This window comes from Raphanus sativus, chromosome 1 (genome assembly GCF_000801105.2).
Source record: "Raphanus sativus cultivar WK10039 chromosome 1, ASM80110v3, whole genome shotgun sequence".
NCBI lineage: Eukaryota > Viridiplantae > Streptophyta > Magnoliopsida > Brassicales > Brassicaceae > Raphanus > Raphanus sativus.
In genome coordinates this window covers 9,637,223-9,655,419 of record NC_079511.1, presented here as the reverse complement: position 1 = coordinate 9,655,419, position 18,197 = coordinate 9,637,223, and the positions used below count along the sequence as shown (strand labels likewise).

Below are 18,197 nucleotides of genomic sequence, written 5' to 3'. Positions count from 1 at the left end.
GTTTTAAAATTGTTAAAAAAATTCATCTTTTTGCAGCTAATAATATTTTTCTTTTATTTTAAAAACTTAACACAAATTATTATTATTTTATTTATTATATTTAAAAATATTGTACATTAATTGACAAACTATGATTAGTTGGTAATTCACCCAAGAAAATTCATGATAAAATATTAAACTAGGAAACATTTCCATATAAATAAAAATTGTGGTAGTTGAAAGATAATCTATGAATTAAAAGAATGTTTACATTTTTATATTTTTCAAAGAACAAAAGGTTTACGATGAAGGGGATACCAAGAGAGAGAGAGAGAGAGAGAGAGAGAGAGAGAGAGAGATTTAGTGTTTAGGGTATATCCAAGATTTTACAGTTTAGTGTTTAAGATTTACCCAAGGATTTAGGGTATATCCAAGAATTTAGGGTTTAGTGTTTGGATTTTTACCCAAGGATTTAAGTTTTGTCCAAGGGTTTAGGGTATAGTGTTTAATGTTTATGATTTACTCTTTTGTGACGGTTTTAAAATTGTTAAAAAATTCATCTTTTGGCAGCTACTAATATTTTTCATTTATTTTAAAAACTTAACACAAATTATTATTATTTTATTTATTTAAATTTTATAAAACTGTACATTAATTGGCAAACTATGATTAGTTGGTAATTCACCCAAGAAAAATTCATGATAAAATATTAAACTAGGAAACATTCTCATATAAAACAAAATTGTGGTAGTTAAAAGATAATCGATGAATTAAAAGAATGTTTACATTTTTATATTTCTAAAAAAAAGGTTTACGATGAGGGGGATACCAAGAGAGAGAGAGAGAGAGAGAGAGAGAGAGAGAGAGAGATAATAATTTAAACCTCAAACTATATTGAATTAAGTAATGTCTAAAATGCTTATAGTTTTGAACCACAAAGACTGAATGGAGAACAAATTTAGTTTTAGTAATACATAAAACATATGAATCGTATTTGAATAATACATATTTATATTAATAATACATAAAACATCTGAAGAACAAATTTAGTTTTAATAATACATCAAACATTGATTAGATATTAATAATATTTATACATAAAACATAAGAATCGTATTAATGCCCGTGTGCGGGCATTAATACGATTCGTATGTTTAAAATAAAAATATGTTAAAATCTTAATCTTATTTTTTTAAACACTCATCAATACTGATAAAATGAGAGAGAGAGAGAGAGAGAGAGAGAGAGAGAGAGAGAGAGAGAGAGAGAGAGAGAGAGAGAGAGAGAGAGAGAGAGAGAGAGAGAGAGAGAGAGAGAGCCATAGAGAGAGAGATCCATAGAGAGAGAGAGCCATAGAGAGATAAACAAAATGAGTTCGAGAGTAAGATGCAAAGAAAAAAATATAGAACAAGTTTGATTACACAAAAATTTACATACATAATAATTTGATTATATATTTATAATATTTATACATAAAACCTATGCAAAGAGTGTGATTACACAAATATTTACGTACATATAATTTGATTAGATATTAATAATATTTATCTTACTCGAATTAGATATTATACACAAAATCAGTTCTTCTTACATGGTTCAAAGAATACAGCCAAGTTCTGTGGAATCCTTACATGTTTGAAGTCAATGACCTATGAGGAAGGTATGTTATTATACAAAAATCATTCATGTGAAGATCAAATTGTATAATAATAATTATATCTTTATATGCAAGTTCTTGCAAATGAATCAGAGTAAGATAAATCACACTGGTGATATTTATAAACTATTGAGACTATGGAGAAAAAGATTTATGGACAAGCTTTTCAAACCTCAACAGTTAAGGATTTGTATAGACATCGAGCCATTTTCACTCCAACAAATGATGAAGTGGATAAAATAAATGATTACATGCTTTCGCAGTTGTCAGGTAACATGTTTTGTGTTTACTCTTATATTCCAGTTAATTTTTACATGTCACTAAAGTAAAGGATTTACATATCTTTCTATCTCAGTGACGTCTATACCATAAAATCAGCATCACCGAGATTAAACACAAAAAACACACAAAACCCAAATTCCAAACTATATATATATACTTTCTAATATTTTCGAAAAATTGCTGATCTAACCATCTCATCCCGCGCAAGGCGCGGATAACTACCTAGTTGGTTAATATAATGGTGGAAGGATCACAATCTAAACCGTTGATTAGATTGAATCTAATGGTCCAGATTAATATTTTTGTGTTTTTTCCTCCCTCATCTTTCTTCTCTGTCTCTTTCTCTCTCACACGATTCCAAGTCTCTTCTCTTCTTACTTCCATATCTTCTCTGTCTATTCCTTTTCTTGACCTGTAATAGTTTGGCTCTGTTTTACTTAAACTCGTTACATTATATTTTGTTACAATGAAACAGGCATAACAGTTTATTTCTTCTGGATATGTTTAGGTCTTCTTGCTCGACGCCACCTGCAGGGCTTCTCGGCGGAGTGGTAGAAGAGGTAGAGGAGATTGATGGAGGAGGACAGGTGGTGGTGGCTCGTAACTCATGAGCAGAACCGGCTTGAAAGTTGAAGAAGAAGAAGCTACGGTGAGACAGCAGAAGCGTGACGGCGGAGGAGGCGTGACGCGTCCCTTCATCGGTAACATCTGTGGCTCCAGCAACGAATCGATTTGCCACTTCTGGCGTAGTATCCTGAGGCAATGGAGGTGTCCGTGGTGAAGCCGGTGGCGGAACCGGTGGTGGAGTGACTGGAGTCGGTGGTTGAGCCAGTGTATATATTTGTGTGTATATAAATGTAATATATATATCTATATTCATAATTTGTATTTTATCAATTAAATTAATAAAACTATTATTTTATTTTTTGTTTAGTAAATTTTTTTTTTAATTTTTTTTTTAAGAATGATACGTTTTGCTACGATTGGTATTGTAGCTAGATTACCCACGAAAATTCCATAGCAAAACATAACAATTACTGTCACGAAAATTCCGTAGCAAATCATGGCAACTTGCTACGTTTTCTGATACGGTCAATTTTTGCTACGACCCTATAAGTACGATTCGTAGCATTTCGTGGCATTTCTTCTATATAGCCACAAAAATTGGATAATAGCTACGAAAAAAACGTGGCTGTAGCACTTTTTTTTACTAGTGATTTACCTATTCAGGAAATTTAACTCGTTTCTATTGTTGGGTAATAAAGACTTGGAATTTATGATTATATGTACTACATACATACTATATGTTTATGATTTAATGTTGGACATTATGGTTTAAGATCCTGTTACGCGTTTAGTTTAATTTTCTGTTATAATAATATCTCTTTGAAGAACTTAATTACGATATGACTCATAATTTTTTTTTGGAAGAAAGGTTGATATTGATTTACAAAAAAAAAAGTTGATATGACTTTAACAAAAGGAAATGGACAACGAGCTTCTGTAAAAGACAAAGCAGATGACCACTAACTTTAATCCAGTTATACATGAATATAAAACTATCTTAATTTTACTAGCAAACAATTCTTTGCTACAAAGTCTCTTTTCTAAATACGAAAGTGTTTGGCCTGCTAAGCTTGGCATCGCATGTTTGGTAGCTACTGATTCTCGAAAGCGACCAAAGAAAAAAAAATCCTTTGTTATATGATAACAAAAGAAGAATTTTTCTTATTCAAGACGTCAAGTAAATAATAATATGTCATCTGCGGCCAATTTTCAGAATCAGGGTAAGTAGAAGTAGGAAAATTTTGGTCGAGCAAATGACATGAACCAATACAACCTTTTGAAAACAGTGATTAAGAAAAAGGTAATTAAAACCTAATCCAGTCGACTATATTAACTTTGCTTGATTCTATCTTAAGCATCACCATAATTATCCATCGCAAAAACTTTTGATTTTTGTTTATATATTTATAATTAACACATTGCTACTAGAGCTTAAGAATTCTCATCCTGATTTTTTTTATTTGCTACTTGTTATCGATGACATTATTAAACACTTTATATAGCGGAATTGGAAAACTGAACCTCTTGTGTCGCATCTTAGTCCACTAAAATTGGAAAACCAGTAGATCATTGCATATTTATGTTCAGAATTGGCAATTAGTAATTCTGTCCAGTTTATAAAAGGCTTTTTACAAAAACCCCTAACTAAACTCAGCTAGCGTATGCCCTAACTAAACTCAGTTAGCGTACGCCTACAGTTCAAATTCATAATAAGGTGGGAGGGGGAATATAATGGGCCCTTAAAAGGCCATGGACGCCGCAGCCCATATCACCAAAGAGTGTTGAGCAGGAGACAAGTCATGTGGCTTGGCTTCAATGTTTGATGACAAGTAATGGATTTTAGATGTCCCTTTGACAAATAAATGCTCTACAAGACTACAATCTACAAATTTATATCCAATTTGAAGTGGTATGAATCATATGAATGTCTTATCAAAATACTTTATCCTCTTAAGTATGGGCTCCCATATAACCATGTCCTTCTATCATATAGTCTATAATATCTTTCAAGATTTATGTTATGCTAAGATCAATAATATATCATAATACTTAACTCACATAATTTATTATTTATACATGTATTTGGTATTCGTATAATCTGGATTCATGGAATATGATTGGAATACATAATGATTAGACCAAGTACATCTCCTCTACACAGAAAATAATATCGAAATCCTTGGTTATAACCCACACAGTATGAAGAAGAACAGTGTCCAAGTTTTTTTCTTCTATAAACCATGTTCTTAGGAGCGTAGAGGTTAAGAAAATTAGAAATTTGCAAGCAGCAAATTGAAAACATCAATACAAACTTGAGTTCGAAACTCATTAGTTATTGCACTTGACACTATAGATAGCAAACCTTCAAAATACTATGATACGACAAGTAATTAGACAACAGGCACCATCCAGGTGTAATAAAACAATATGGCTTGAATGGTCTATTTGTCCTATTTTTTTTTTTGGTCAACGAGCTTACTTCATTCAAATAAGTTTAAACAAGGTTTTGCCCAATCAAAGATGTCAGGGCCTTTTTTGCAAGAGCATCAGTTATAGAGTTTGCTGATCTCGAAATTACATCAAAAGATAAGGTTGAGAAGAGAGGAATGAGGTGACTAATTTCATGAAGAAGTCCCGCTATCTCATTCAAAACCGTCCCTGATCGCAGGGCAGAGATGAGGACGCTTGAGTCCGATAGAATCTTTAACTGAGAGAGGCCTATGATTGATGCTTCCTTGAGCGCTTCACGTACTGCCAACGCCTCAGCTGCAAGCGCAGAGCCCACAAAGCTTCGACTGGCTGACCCTCTTATCTCCATCTTGGCTTGTTTATCCTGTAAAAACCAACCAAATCCAGCACATTTATTAACTGCATTCCAGGCGCCATCCACCAAACAGGTTGGTGTCGACGAGGCATCTTGACACAAGTGACTTGTCTTTGGGGTTACTAAAGCTACAGGTTTCTTTTTTGCTCCTTCCCATTCTTTTGCATCCCTTATAGCCTTGGAAATGGTTTCCTCAGCTGTGTAGATTTGAGCCTCAAAAATCCGTTTGTTCCTTGCTGTCCACAGGTTCCATAGGATCCAGGGGGACAGCGGAGAACAGGTTAAACCCGACGGGGGAAGATTGAGGAATCTGGGGATCAAGGTGAGAAGATGGCGAAGCGATATCGGAGGTAAATCTTGGGAGTTAGTTATGACCATAGGGGCTAATTCCCAAACTCTTTGGGCAAAAGGACATTCCAGGAGGACATGCTCTATAGTTTCTAAAGCACCACAAACTTTGCATGAGGGTTCGACTTCCATTCCCCTTCGAATTAGGAGGTCAGTAACCGGGAGAGCATTATTGAGAGCACGCCAGATAAAGTGTTGTATTTTACTTGGAGAATCCAACTTCCAAACATGTTTCATCCAGTCAAAGCCTAGGGGCTGAGGTATGGGCGTGTGATCAGTTGCCATCTTGTAACCTGATTTTGTTGAGTAACAGCCATTGGGTTCACCGAGCCAGACCAGCCTATCTGGTGGTTTGAGAGAACTAGGAATTAACTGTCTGATAACCTCCTCATAATGAGGTAAATGGAGTCGGAGCAGAGGCAGATTCCATTCATTCGACTCCGGTAGTAGTAGGTCCTGGACTCTAAGATGCATGTTTTGGAGAGTTGGGGGACCTATTGGTGTTTGTGGCTTTGACGGAGAGAGCCAGGCATCATACCATACACTGATACTAGCGCCATCGCCCACAACATAGCCCAGTCCTTTTTCCAAAACAACCTTCCCTGCCATAATGCTAGTCCAGCCATGTGAAGACGCCTGTTTGGGGGTGCTTTCTAAGAAGGGGCAGTCCCAGAAGTACTTCCCTTTGAGTACTCGAGAGAGAAGCGTTTCCTGATTATTCATAATCCTCCAACCCAGCTTTGCGAGAAGAGCATCATTGAATATCTCTAGTTCCTTGAATCCAAGACCTCCAACACACTTTGGTGTTGCCATCCGGTCCCATGAGACCCAAGCCATCTTTCTCACATCAGGAGCACTATCCCACCAGAACCTGGTGAGAACTGATTGGATCCGTTTACATAGTGACTTGGGGATTTTGAAGCATGACATAGAATAGTTAGGAAGCGCTGAGAGGACAGATTGCAGGAGGACATGTTTTCCTGCTCCTGACAGGAACTTAGTTGTCCATGAATGGGATCTTTGCCTTATCTTGTCCACTAGACCTGTAAAAACATCTTTTTTACTGCGGCCAAATGTTTCCGGCAAGCCCAAGTACTTGCCCATTCCTCCATCCTTAGTGATGCCCACTTCACCTTTGACTCTGTTGATGATTTCCACCGGGGTTCTGGATGAAAACGTAATGGTGGACTTGTCTAGGTTGATGCACTGCCCCGAGCAATCTTCATATCTTTTTAGGATCCTCATCAAGGAGGTACAGCTCTTGGAGCTAGTGTTACTGAAAAATACTGTATCGTCAGCAAACAAAAGGTGGTTTATTAGAGGGCTTTTCCGCGCCACTCTCAGCCCCTTAAAGCGCCCTTTTTGCTGCTCGTTGATGCAGAGACCCGTAAGCACCTCTGTACAAAGGATAAACAGGTAGGGGGAGAGGGGATCTCCTTGCCTGAGTCCTCTATGCGGGGAGACATTGCCATGAGGTGCTCCATTGATCAGATACGAGTAGGTTACAGATGTGACACATTCCATAACCCAGTTGATCCAGATTGAGTCAAAACCAAAGTGTTGCAGCACCTTCTCCAAGAATGACCACTCAATGCGGTCATAAGCTTTGCTCATGTCTGTCTTCACCACCATTGAGCATCGCTTTACTGCTTCTGAGACTTTTAGGTAGTGCAATGTCTCATGAGTGATCAGTATATTATCAGTGATAGCACGCCCCGGAATGAAAGCTGACTGGTACTCAGAGACAATAGCATTCAGGAACTTTTGAAGTCGGAGAGTGATGATTTTTGCAATGATTTTGTATCTCACATTGCAGAGTGCTATTGGACGGAACTCCGAGGGACTCTTCGGTCCTGGTATCTTTGGAAGGAGACAGATATGTGTTTCATTGATTCTTTTATCCATATTTCCTGTCTCAAAAAAGCTCCGGACTTCCCGGCAAATATCTCCTCCTATCACATCCCAAAATGAGTGGTAAAATCCCGCTGAGAATCCATCAGGGCCTGGCGCCTTGTCTGAGTGGATGTTTCTGACTGCATAGAGGATCTCAGCATCTGATGGGAGCGCTATCAGAGCTTGGTTGGTTTCTGGGGTTATTTTCACAGTAATTGCTTCCTCCACCGCGCTTAAGTCTTGAGCTCCATTTGAAGTGAATAATTTGGAGAAGTATTCCACAAAAACTTTGCCTATTTCATGCTCCTCATGAAATGGTGTACCCGATTCATCCTCAATAGTCGTGAGGCGGTTGAAAGCTCTGCGACCCTTCGTAACAGCATGGAAGTATGCACTGTTTTGGTCACCTCCTTGCAACCACATAATGCGGCTCCTCTGTCTCCAAAAGAGTTCTTCAGCTTTGTAGGCTTTGAGGAGGGCCAGGGAGAGCGCTTGTATCACTTCAAGGCAAGGAGCAGCAGCTGACAGGTTCTCTTCCAACTTGACCTGGAGCTCCTTGATCTTTTTTGCACTGTTCTCCTTCTTTGCCTTTGCCCATTTGATCAGCTCATTTCTGCATCTCTTGATCTTTGTCTCAACTTGCTCCGGTTCTGCTTTCTTCCATGCTTCTTCAATAACCTTCCGTGCCTCAGGGTCCATGTTGATGCTCCTGTCATAGCGGAAAAGGCGCTTTCTCTTCACCTTTGATGTATCCAGATAAGTGACAATTGGCCTATGGTCTGATCCCTCAAAACGGAGGTAATTGCAGCGACCAGCGGGGAACATATCAATCCAGGCACAGTTTGCTAGGGAGCGATCCAGTCGAGACCGAATGTAATGTGTGCATCTTTGGCCTCTCCACGAAAGGGAATTTCCAGTGTGCTTAACATCCCATAATCCATTAGTAGACACAAAACTCCGGAAAGGTATGAAAGATCCTTCACATCTCTCCGGGCCTCCAACCTTCTCATTATTCTCCAAGATATCGTTGAAATCTCCTGAAAGCAACCAGGCAGTTTCCCTATTCTCTCCTATCCTAGATATGCTTTCCCAAAACGATGCTCTATCTTCTTGTTGGGGCATCCCATAGATAAAGGTAATATGGAATTTATGGGATTTTACCTTAATCTTGGTGTCAATGAAGTGAGCTGATGACGCTAGTATCTCCAGGGAGACATCCGTTTTCCAGAAGAGTGCAAGACCTCCGCTAAGGCCTACTGGTGGGATAGTAAAGTGGTTCTCATACCCCAGTGGTTGAAGTTCCGTTAAGACAAAATCATCCTGATTTTTCGTTTCACTGAGGAATAGTATATCCGGGGATATAGTTCTTTTCATCTCCCGGAGTCTTGGAACTGTCAGGTCACCACCCAAACCTTGACAGTTCCAACATACTAGAGCTAAGGAATCGGGTTTCGCGGACCCCGAAAATCCGCTTGACCCTTTTTCATTGGAGGTATTAGCACCACCGGCGGTGTAGTATGAGCCTGAGAACCAGGTAAGTCTTCACTTCTAGATTTGTCCATACATAGCTTCTTGCGTGGTGGGTTGGAAGATCTTGCTGGTACTTGTCTCGAGAGGCGGGTACTCTGCCTTGGGCTTCTCACAATTCTTGGCTTTGGGATCTTTTTTGCCATAGTCGTTGGCTTTACGGCAGCTTTCCTCTTGGCTGGAGTTTTCTTTGCCACAGACTTTTTACTCGCAGAGGCCTGAGGTTGCTTGCTGGGTTCACCATCCCCTGCCGGTCCTAAGCGGAGTATTGCAGGAGCCCTTTGTCCCGAACCAGGCTGAGAACCTGGTGTAGAATTATTTGCTTTGCTTCCTGATCCTCCTTCATTCAGCTTCACCCGAAGATCATCTTGATCATACGTGACTTCAACATCTTGTAGTCTTGCTAAGAGAGAGTTAGAGAGACCTCCTGATCTTTGGGGCTCCTGATTCGGGCACTCAATTCTCTCTAGCGCTGATCTCCTCTCAAAAGAGTGACTACTCAATTCGCCCCGTTCCGGAATACCCGGTAGGTTCATAGGTTCTCTAGCTGGTTGTGGTGGTGGTGTTCTGGAAGATTGAGTGTGGAAAGATCTAGAACCCGAGGAGTGATCTTTAGCGTGTCTAAGGGGGGATCGGTGAGACCTTCTTGTATCTGGGGGGGATCTCTGGTAGTGGTAGTTGTGATACCTGTCAACTCCTCTCTCTGGCCTCCTTTGTGTTGTGTTGTTGTATCTAGACTGGTCAGACTGGGAGCGTCTGTCATCAGGGACGGAACGAGAGGTGGTAGAGCGTTGAGAGACCACTTGGTTCCCCTGGGATCGGGAGTCTGCCGTCCTTACTTGATGAGAGGGGGCTCTACGCTGATCATGGCGTCTTCTGTGTTCCTCTAAACTTCGCAAAGTGTTCTGCTGGCTGATACCGGGAGCTCTAGCTGTGGTTTTCGTAGCTGTCGGTTTTGCAGGACAGGACTCCTCCTCATGGAAGAGGGAATAACAGTAGAAGCAATGTTTCTCCAATTTTTCGTACTCTAAGTCCACCATGAGCACATCTCCCGACGGGAGCTCCACTGGAAGTTGCATTTCCAGGTTACTTAGACAATCAACGTCGATACGGATTTTACCCTGAGGTACATCTTCATCAAGTCTTGGACCCAGTCCCTTTGCTATGGCCTGGAGAGATTCAATAGTCCAAAAGTGTAATGGTAGGCCATGGATTTTGATCCAGAAAGGAGTACGCTTGGGAAAAGCCGTTGAGATAATCGGTTCCCATCTTTGCAGGATTAGCATCCAGCGTTTGTAGTGGAAAGGGGCTCTTCGCATCACCGACTGGAGCGCTTCCTCTGTTTCAAACTTTACTTGGAAGAGGTCGGGACCTAGGGTTCTCCCAGTGACCGCAGAGTCCAGATTCCAGTATTGAATAAGCCAATCTAGCACCCATTGCGGCTTCTGGACAGTAGGGTTAGTGACTCGACCTAAGAGAGTGAGCTTGTTGTCTTCTATAAGTTCCGCGTTGTTGCTAGCCGGGAGCTGGATGGGGGTTCTTCGGGTAGTCGGAGCTATCTTCTGGGTTGAACGAGTGGAGTTCGCGACCCATTTTCCTTTTTCCGATCTTGTGTAACGGTGAGACATTTTGACTGTCGAATCTTCCAGTTGAATCTTGAATCCTCACTGACGAGGTAAAGTAGCTAAAGAGAGAGATGTAGATGATTTCTTCTCAGATCCTTAGTAACAAGGGAGACTATTTTCACTTTTGTAGCTCATCTCCACAGTAGCGCTCAGATCTGTTTCAAATTGTTGGCTGGAGTTCGAAACCATCATCCTCAGGAGCCACTGCTTAAGAGGGGAGGGATTGACCAGATTCACACAACATATCTGGCGGAGAGTAGCAGGTTTTGTTGGGTAGGTTACGGCGAGGAAGCGTCGGAGCACCGTGAGATCCGCTCAGATTTGAATCGCAAAGCTTGCTTTGGTTTTCGTGTCTGAGAGAAAAATCTTCAGCGCGTGCATCTCACAGAAGCATAATCTATTTGTCCTATTCTTTTTATACGTTTACATAAACTAAAACTCAAATCTCAATTTGACAAAGATCACAATTCGTTGTCGATCTAATAACTTGTGATCGATGGATTTTTTTTTTTTTTGGAACAAGCTTGTATCATCTTTTTGGTGAAACCAAAATGACAATAATTAAGACAATAAAATTTACTATTGAGTTCAGTTCAATTTATGATTTAAATTAATCAAACTTTCTCTGAAAGACTGAAACATTTAAAATCAGTTTGAAGCAGTGATGAACTGATGATATATAGTGAATCATATAAAGAACTATGTTTGTCTTATCTCTTAACTGCAGTTCTACTGTACTTGTACCACCATGAAAGAGGAAAACGAAACGAGACAAATTATTAATAACAATAATATATATGTATACAGTATACAGTAGTTCAAGTTTCAAAGATATGAACTTTGTCCCCAAGCAATGTATGCATTATTAGCCATACCAAACTTCTCCACGGCACATGAAGCAGTATGATGCCTCTGAATATAGTACTATGCATACTAGTGTTTAATTAAACAACTAATAAATTAATTAGGAAGATAGATCGGAAAAATTGCTCACATCTAACTATAGCAACTAATTGTGTATAGTTGTTATCTTATATTCTAAAGAATTTTACCATTACCAACCATGTCTTGTAAACAATGATGTTTCATTCTATACATCATTGCGTTTACCACTTACCAAAATAAGAAATTCAAAGCAAAGGTAATGTGCTGGATTGCAAAATCATTACATTTTGTTAGCTACTTGGCACATATGATATATGTACACGTGAATCCTTTGAAAAGTGAAATAATCAGATCTAGTATTAAACATCAGATATCTTTCATAAACATACTGCAAAGTATATGTTTTCAGTACAACAAACTATACTTCTTGATAAAATCGATTTGAAAGAAGTGATAAAAAGGGCCACTTGTTCATGTGATCTTTCAAACTCGTAATTAAGTCCCAGCGTATTAAAAACTTCATAGGTCCCAATACATTATATAAAACCTTGAATAATATTACAGTCAGTTATACCCGTCGCTAATTCTCTCCAAGCAACAAAAAACTTGGAAAAAAATACTACGACAAGGTAAATTAATAAACATATTAAAAGAATTTTTAAAATGATACAAATATATAAAGTATGTATTCTAGACCGTCGGATTAACTGAAATTCCAAAGAGGAATATAAGCATCTTCGTAATAGTACTCCTCGACCATCATCGAGTTCAACTGAGGAGAGTAATTGAACGGAGCTACATCATCGAAGGAGAATATCCCATTATGTTCATCACCATACCATGACGATGATGGATCCATCAAAGACACATGGTTATCCATGAAAGACCCTATCAAAGATTGCATCCCATCATCATCATTATCATCGTGATGCTGTTCTTGATCCGACGGTGAAGAAGAAGTTGAGGAAGAAGGGGATAAAAGGTCAAATGAGCTGTTAGCAGCTTGAGCGGCGACTCTTTGGATGGATTTAGGGGACAAAAGGGTCTTTTCATCAAGAAGATGCTGAGAAAGAGAATAAGAAGATGCAGGGAAGTTGAGATTGGCTCTAGGGCCTTTAAGACACAATAGTGCAACATCGTAAGCCCTAGCTGCTGCCTCAGCTGTTGAGTAAGAGCCTAACCAAATCCTTGTCTTTTGATTTGGTGCCCTGATCTCAGAAACCCATGATCCCCAAGTTCTCATCCTCACTCCTTTGTACTTTTTAATCTTGTTCTTCTTGTTCTTGATCTTAAGGGAAGTTGAAGATGATGAAGAAGAATGAGATGGTGAAGACAGAGAATTTTCTTTCTTGCTACTGGTTTGAGTCTTGGGTTCTTGTTTCACCATGGTACGTAATGTTGCTGTGTAAATTGACTGGGAAATGTGGTAATGATCAAGTGATGAAGATGTTGTTCTTGAGTTTGTGTTGTTTTGTGATGGATAGATAGTCTTGGATGAGTTGGGTGTTAATGTGAGGTGGGGAGACTATATAGAGAGGAAGATTGAAATAGATGGGGTATGGGAGAGGAAGGGATGAAATATTATTTTATCGACATAAATCTAAAATAGGGTCAAATGTAATATAGTATTGGTTTATTGTGTATGAATATGACATTTTGGTGCATGACAGGTGTTTTTTAGAATAGCAAAATGGCAATTATCATTAATGCAATTTTCTTCCTTTCTCATTTAAAACAGAAATAAATATTCTTTCGAATCTAATTATTAATTGGAATTTGGATGCATGTTAAGGCTTCGCTCAAGTGGTCGAACAAATGAACACGAACATGGCCTTCTTTCAACCTTTTGCTAGTATTTTTGCATCTAAACTAGAGTACAAATAAATTTTAACCCTGAGTTTTCCTCAACAATTACAATCTAATGCCACTAACTTAAACACAATAATTTTAAAACATTATTAAACCATTCCATTTACAAAATTTTACTCGCCTTAACCGGCACCTAAACTTCCAAATTTCGAGGCAAATAAACAACCTGGATATGCTATTTTCCTTATTTACAATAGCTATCATAAGTGCTTTCATATACCTTATTTTATTAATTTAGAGTTTCCATACGATGTGTTCAAAAAAAGAGAGTTTGCATAAATTATTTTATAATATGATTACAAAGTACATCGTGAATACTAAACCTTGAAAATCAAACCATAAAAATTACATAATCTTATCAAGCAATACGTACACCAATTATTTATCAGGATATGTTATTATAAACCAATTGATTTGATATTCTAAACTATATGAAAATACCATAATCTTTACTAACAAACCCAAAAAATTGAAAAACCCTAAATTCTAATCCTTAACCTTCAAAACAAACATTAAACCTTGATGGTTAACTTTCAAAATAAATCATAAAATCGGATACTAAATAGATACTGTAGTTAGGAATTTATTTACTGTAATTAGGAATTTAATTAATGTATTTTAGAAGTTAATAATCATTCTTCCACCAACAGATTTATAATAGTGAAATTATATGAAAAATAAAATAAGAGCTTCACCATTATAACACATAATAAAAAATATTATATATATATATATATATATATTTCTTATATAATGTTTTTGATTTATATTCCAAATTTTTACAATATACAAATAGATTCATATAAACAAACAACTAAAGGAATTAAATATATTAAATACAAACAATAAGAATGTCATGTGTGGACATGTCATATAAAACAATATGTAATATGGTAAATTTTATATATAATATTAAATATATATATATATATATATTATTAATTTTTTATGAAAGAATAACATCCGCTCGAGTGTTATTTTGGTCCATAAAAAACTATATAAAATATATTTTTGCAGACGGACGAGTCATATTTTAAAAGTATGAACGGAACGGTTGACAAATATGTGTACCACATGAGTTTTGAATCGAATCCTTCTGACCCGAGGGTTCGATTCTGATGTACTGAAACTTAAAAATATCCAAATAACTAATGTATCTAAAATTTCAAATATATGTACCAAAAATAACTATATTATCCGATTTGGTTCAGATATTTTATATCTAAATTAAAATGACCTAAAATCAAATAACAAAAAGTAATTATATTATCCGTTTTGGTTCGGATTCGATTATGATATATAAAAACCTAAAATATTTAAATAACCAATATATATTTAGGAATATAGTGATACATTTAAAATAGGATATTATATGATATTAATTATGAAAAATAAATATTAGTTTTTTTAAATAAAAAAAATCAAAACCCGCATGGACGTGCGGATCAAAACTCTAGTCTTCTCATTAAAATTTGAATGTCGATGTAAAATATAATAACTAAGAATCTTGGAATTTAGAAGAAAGATATATAAAGATACCAATCGGTTAAATTGCATTACGTGAACTTTTTTCATTTATTGAATTCGTAGGTTTAGTGAAAACCATAAGTTTATATTAAATCATTTTGTGCTGACAAAAAAAAACATTTTGTTATTCTACCATATGAGTAACAAAATATTTCATATTTTCACTATTAAATTCTTCTCCTATATGTTATTTTACAGTTTGTATAGTTGATTAGTAAGCGTATATAATAGCAGCTAGCTGTACGGAAGCCACTTGATGAGCAAAACGAGGGGATATTCTATATACAATAATCTTATACTATTGAAATATCAATTTTCCTCTATATTGACTATATTATATACGTAGCTATCGTCAGTGTCAGGAGCTTACAAATTACAGCTATGTTTTAACGCGTTAAGTCGTATATGATCTTTCCAAGAAAGAGACTCCATTATGGTTAGTTATTGGACTATGTTTTATTCTTTGCCGATTAAACTAGTGGGTTTAGTTTAATCTTTAGGTATACTCTCTAATTCATCGTATCATGTAATTTTGAAACAAAATAATTGACGGTACGTGCACATAATGTTATTCCTTGTAAGAGTTTCATATGATTATTATTGATTTACCTTGATTGTCTTTATTAGATTGACGTCTGCTTGCAACTTGGTATTGAATTTAGCATTATTATCTTGGCTTGTGACTTTGTGACTTGTAAGTAACTTACGCGTTAACAATATAGAGACATCGTACGTTTGATATATTTATAACCCATTTGTAATATATAAATCATAATAATACATACTACAAATTAAGGTTTTGCTAATATAAAAACATTAACAAATAGTATTAACTAGCAAGAGTGATATTGCGTTTGTTCATATCAGTAGACACATAAAAATAGTAGTGGATCTTATGAAAATAAATATCACAACATATGGTAGAGAAATGAAAAGAAGGCACCAAAAATAGTGAAGAGTGAAGTCAGAAGAGTGTGAGAGAAGGTGGTGATGATGCCTGAATTGATAAGAGAGTGACTTCAAATTACAGCTGTTCTCACTCTGTCTCTTTTTAGTTGCTACCCAAACCCAAACCGCGTTTTCTCTCGTCACACTCACTCGTAATCATCTTTTAACCAAAATTAATCATCTCTTCTTCTTCTTTTTTTAAATTCATACTCTAACGTAATATCTCTGTTTCATATTAAGTGTCGTTTTAGAGAATTTTTTTCGTTGCAAAATAAGTGTCGTTTTAGAGTTTCAATGCAAAATTTATTAACTTTATTATCCATTCTATTTTTTTATTGGTTGAATTGTATCGGTAATGGTATTTTTATATTGAAAATATGCAAAATTAAATGCTTTCTTAATCTGTGTGCACAAGTCTAAAACAACACTTATAATGAAACAGAGGGAGTAGTATAGTATTTTGTTTTCTCGACGATTTGTGTTATTTTAAAAAGCAGTATATAGAAATTTGTCTGCTTTTTTTTTTAAGAAATAGATTTAACTCGTTCTGTTTGGAAGATTTTCAAACTGGTTTAGCATTTTATCTATGTTTCCAACTAAATCTCGATCATGTTTTTCTTCTATCCATCCATGATCCTTACCATCAAAATTCATGCGAACATATATATGTATATGTATATATGCTAAAGATTCAACAACAACAACTTGAAAAAGGGGAAAGTAATAAAGTATATATAGCTTTAAGACACGCAAAGATATTGCACATGATCGTATGTAAGAAAAGATGATAGATGACATGTTAGCCTTGACTTTCTCATGAAGCTTACGACTAATCATGGGATAGTACTTTGTTGTCTTCGTCTTGAGATTTCACACTTTGGTCTTACGCAAAACTCAGCAAATGTCAGAGCGTATGAGAGAATATGGGCGTATTTTGTCAGCTTTCCAGCAAACAATATGCGTTTGCATGAAGAGAAAAGAAGCATCTGGATCGTTTGGCTTCTTTCAGTTTCACTTTTGAGTTGTAACATCTATCCCTCTGACATCTATTCCAGTGAAATTTCAGAATTAAACAAGAATCTAGAAACTTGTCAATAATACAATTTATGAATATGTGAAAACAATACTGTTTGAGTTGAGTCTTTCGGAAAACAAGTGTTATCTTGATGACCCCATGAATTAACTGGCACCGTACTGCTTCCGTACCTACTCTCCAACAAGGACTTGACGAGATCACTACATCACAATCTCGACCTCAATAAGTTTTACATTAATTATTTGTGGAGGATTAGTATGTTACAGCATGGCTAGGATTCGAGGAAGACGAAACATTTTTATAAAATAAATCTACTTTTATTTTTCTTTCCATTAAATATGTGCCAATGTACCATGTACGTTGAAGGTTCAGCCATGTATAATGGATCCAGGGAACTAGTTTCAACCACCAAATCTTTTTTTTTTCGTATATCCAAATCTATGATTTAGTCGGTTTTGATAAAGTTGAAATTGAGGTGGGGACATGAAATATGATATACTCTATACATATTGATTGTCATTTGGTATATATAAAAAAGAAGACTCAGCTCATACATATTTGTTCTCTCTAGGAAAAAAAAGAATGATATCTTCTCTTTTCGTATATAAAAAGGCTTTACAAAGATCGTTGAAAAATGATATTTGAGAAGGCATTTCGAGCCCGTTTAGGAATTTTATGGGCCGAATAAAGTAGTCACTAGTTTGTTATAACTTCAAATGGGTATCAATCAGTAGGCAGTGCCAGATTATAGTCAAATGTAAAATTTGTGCTTAACTTTATCAGTAAAAAAAACTGAGTTCTTATCTTAAGAAATATTTTAAGTCCTTCATGTTTTGCAGTTTGAAAAAACAAATATATTAAAAAATTTAAATGTCATGCCTTAAAAGTAAAAAAAAACAATTTATTTGGCGAAGAAAATGGCTGATGCATTTAGTGGCAGTTGTAATTTTTTTTTGCTGTCTATGAAATTTTATTTTATGAATTAACTAACTCAATACTCCCTCTATTTTTTATTGTAAGTAGTTTAAGCAAAATCTATTTGTTTCAAAATATAAGTAGTTTTCATAATCTTAAATAATTTATATCTTTATGGGGTTAAGTGTAACTAATCAAATAATATTTACTTATTTATGATTGGTTTAACTACACCTAATTTATACAATCAATACTACTTTTAAAAAATTAATGAATTTCTTAATATTTGTGCATTCATCTAAAACTACTTATATA

At 36.1% G+C, this 18,197-nt stretch overlaps 1 protein-coding gene and 1 long non-coding RNA gene across 2 annotated transcripts; one reads left to right on the top strand and one right to left on the bottom strand.

The window, feature by feature from the left end:
* The first annotated feature begins 2,236 nt into the window (after window positions 1-2,236).
* Window positions 2,237-2,842, top strand: LOC130495608 (uncharacterized). The gene is made up of 2 exons (XR_008934791.1): window positions 2,237-2,332; window positions 2,427-2,842. It is a non-coding gene; the product is annotated as an uncharacterized LOC130495608 (long non-coding RNA).
* Window positions 2,843-12,111: 9,269 nt separating this feature from the next.
* LOC130512002 (ethylene-responsive transcription factor ERF012-like) lies at window positions 12,112-13,121 on the bottom strand. The gene has a single exon (XM_057010047.1). It carries the CDS (start codon window positions 12,972-12,974, stop codon window positions 12,291-12,293), a length of 684 nt encoding a protein of 227 aa, XP_056866027.1. The 5' UTR covers window positions 12,975-13,121; the 3' UTR covers window positions 12,112-12,290.
* Window positions 13,122-18,197: the final 5,076 nt, after the last annotated feature.

Bases quoted from the DNA above. Each gene is read 5' to 3' on its own strand.
- LOC130512002 (XM_057010047.1), bottom strand. From the start codon at position 12,974: ATGGTGAAACAAGAACCCAAGACTCAAACCAGTAGCAAGAAAGAAAAT.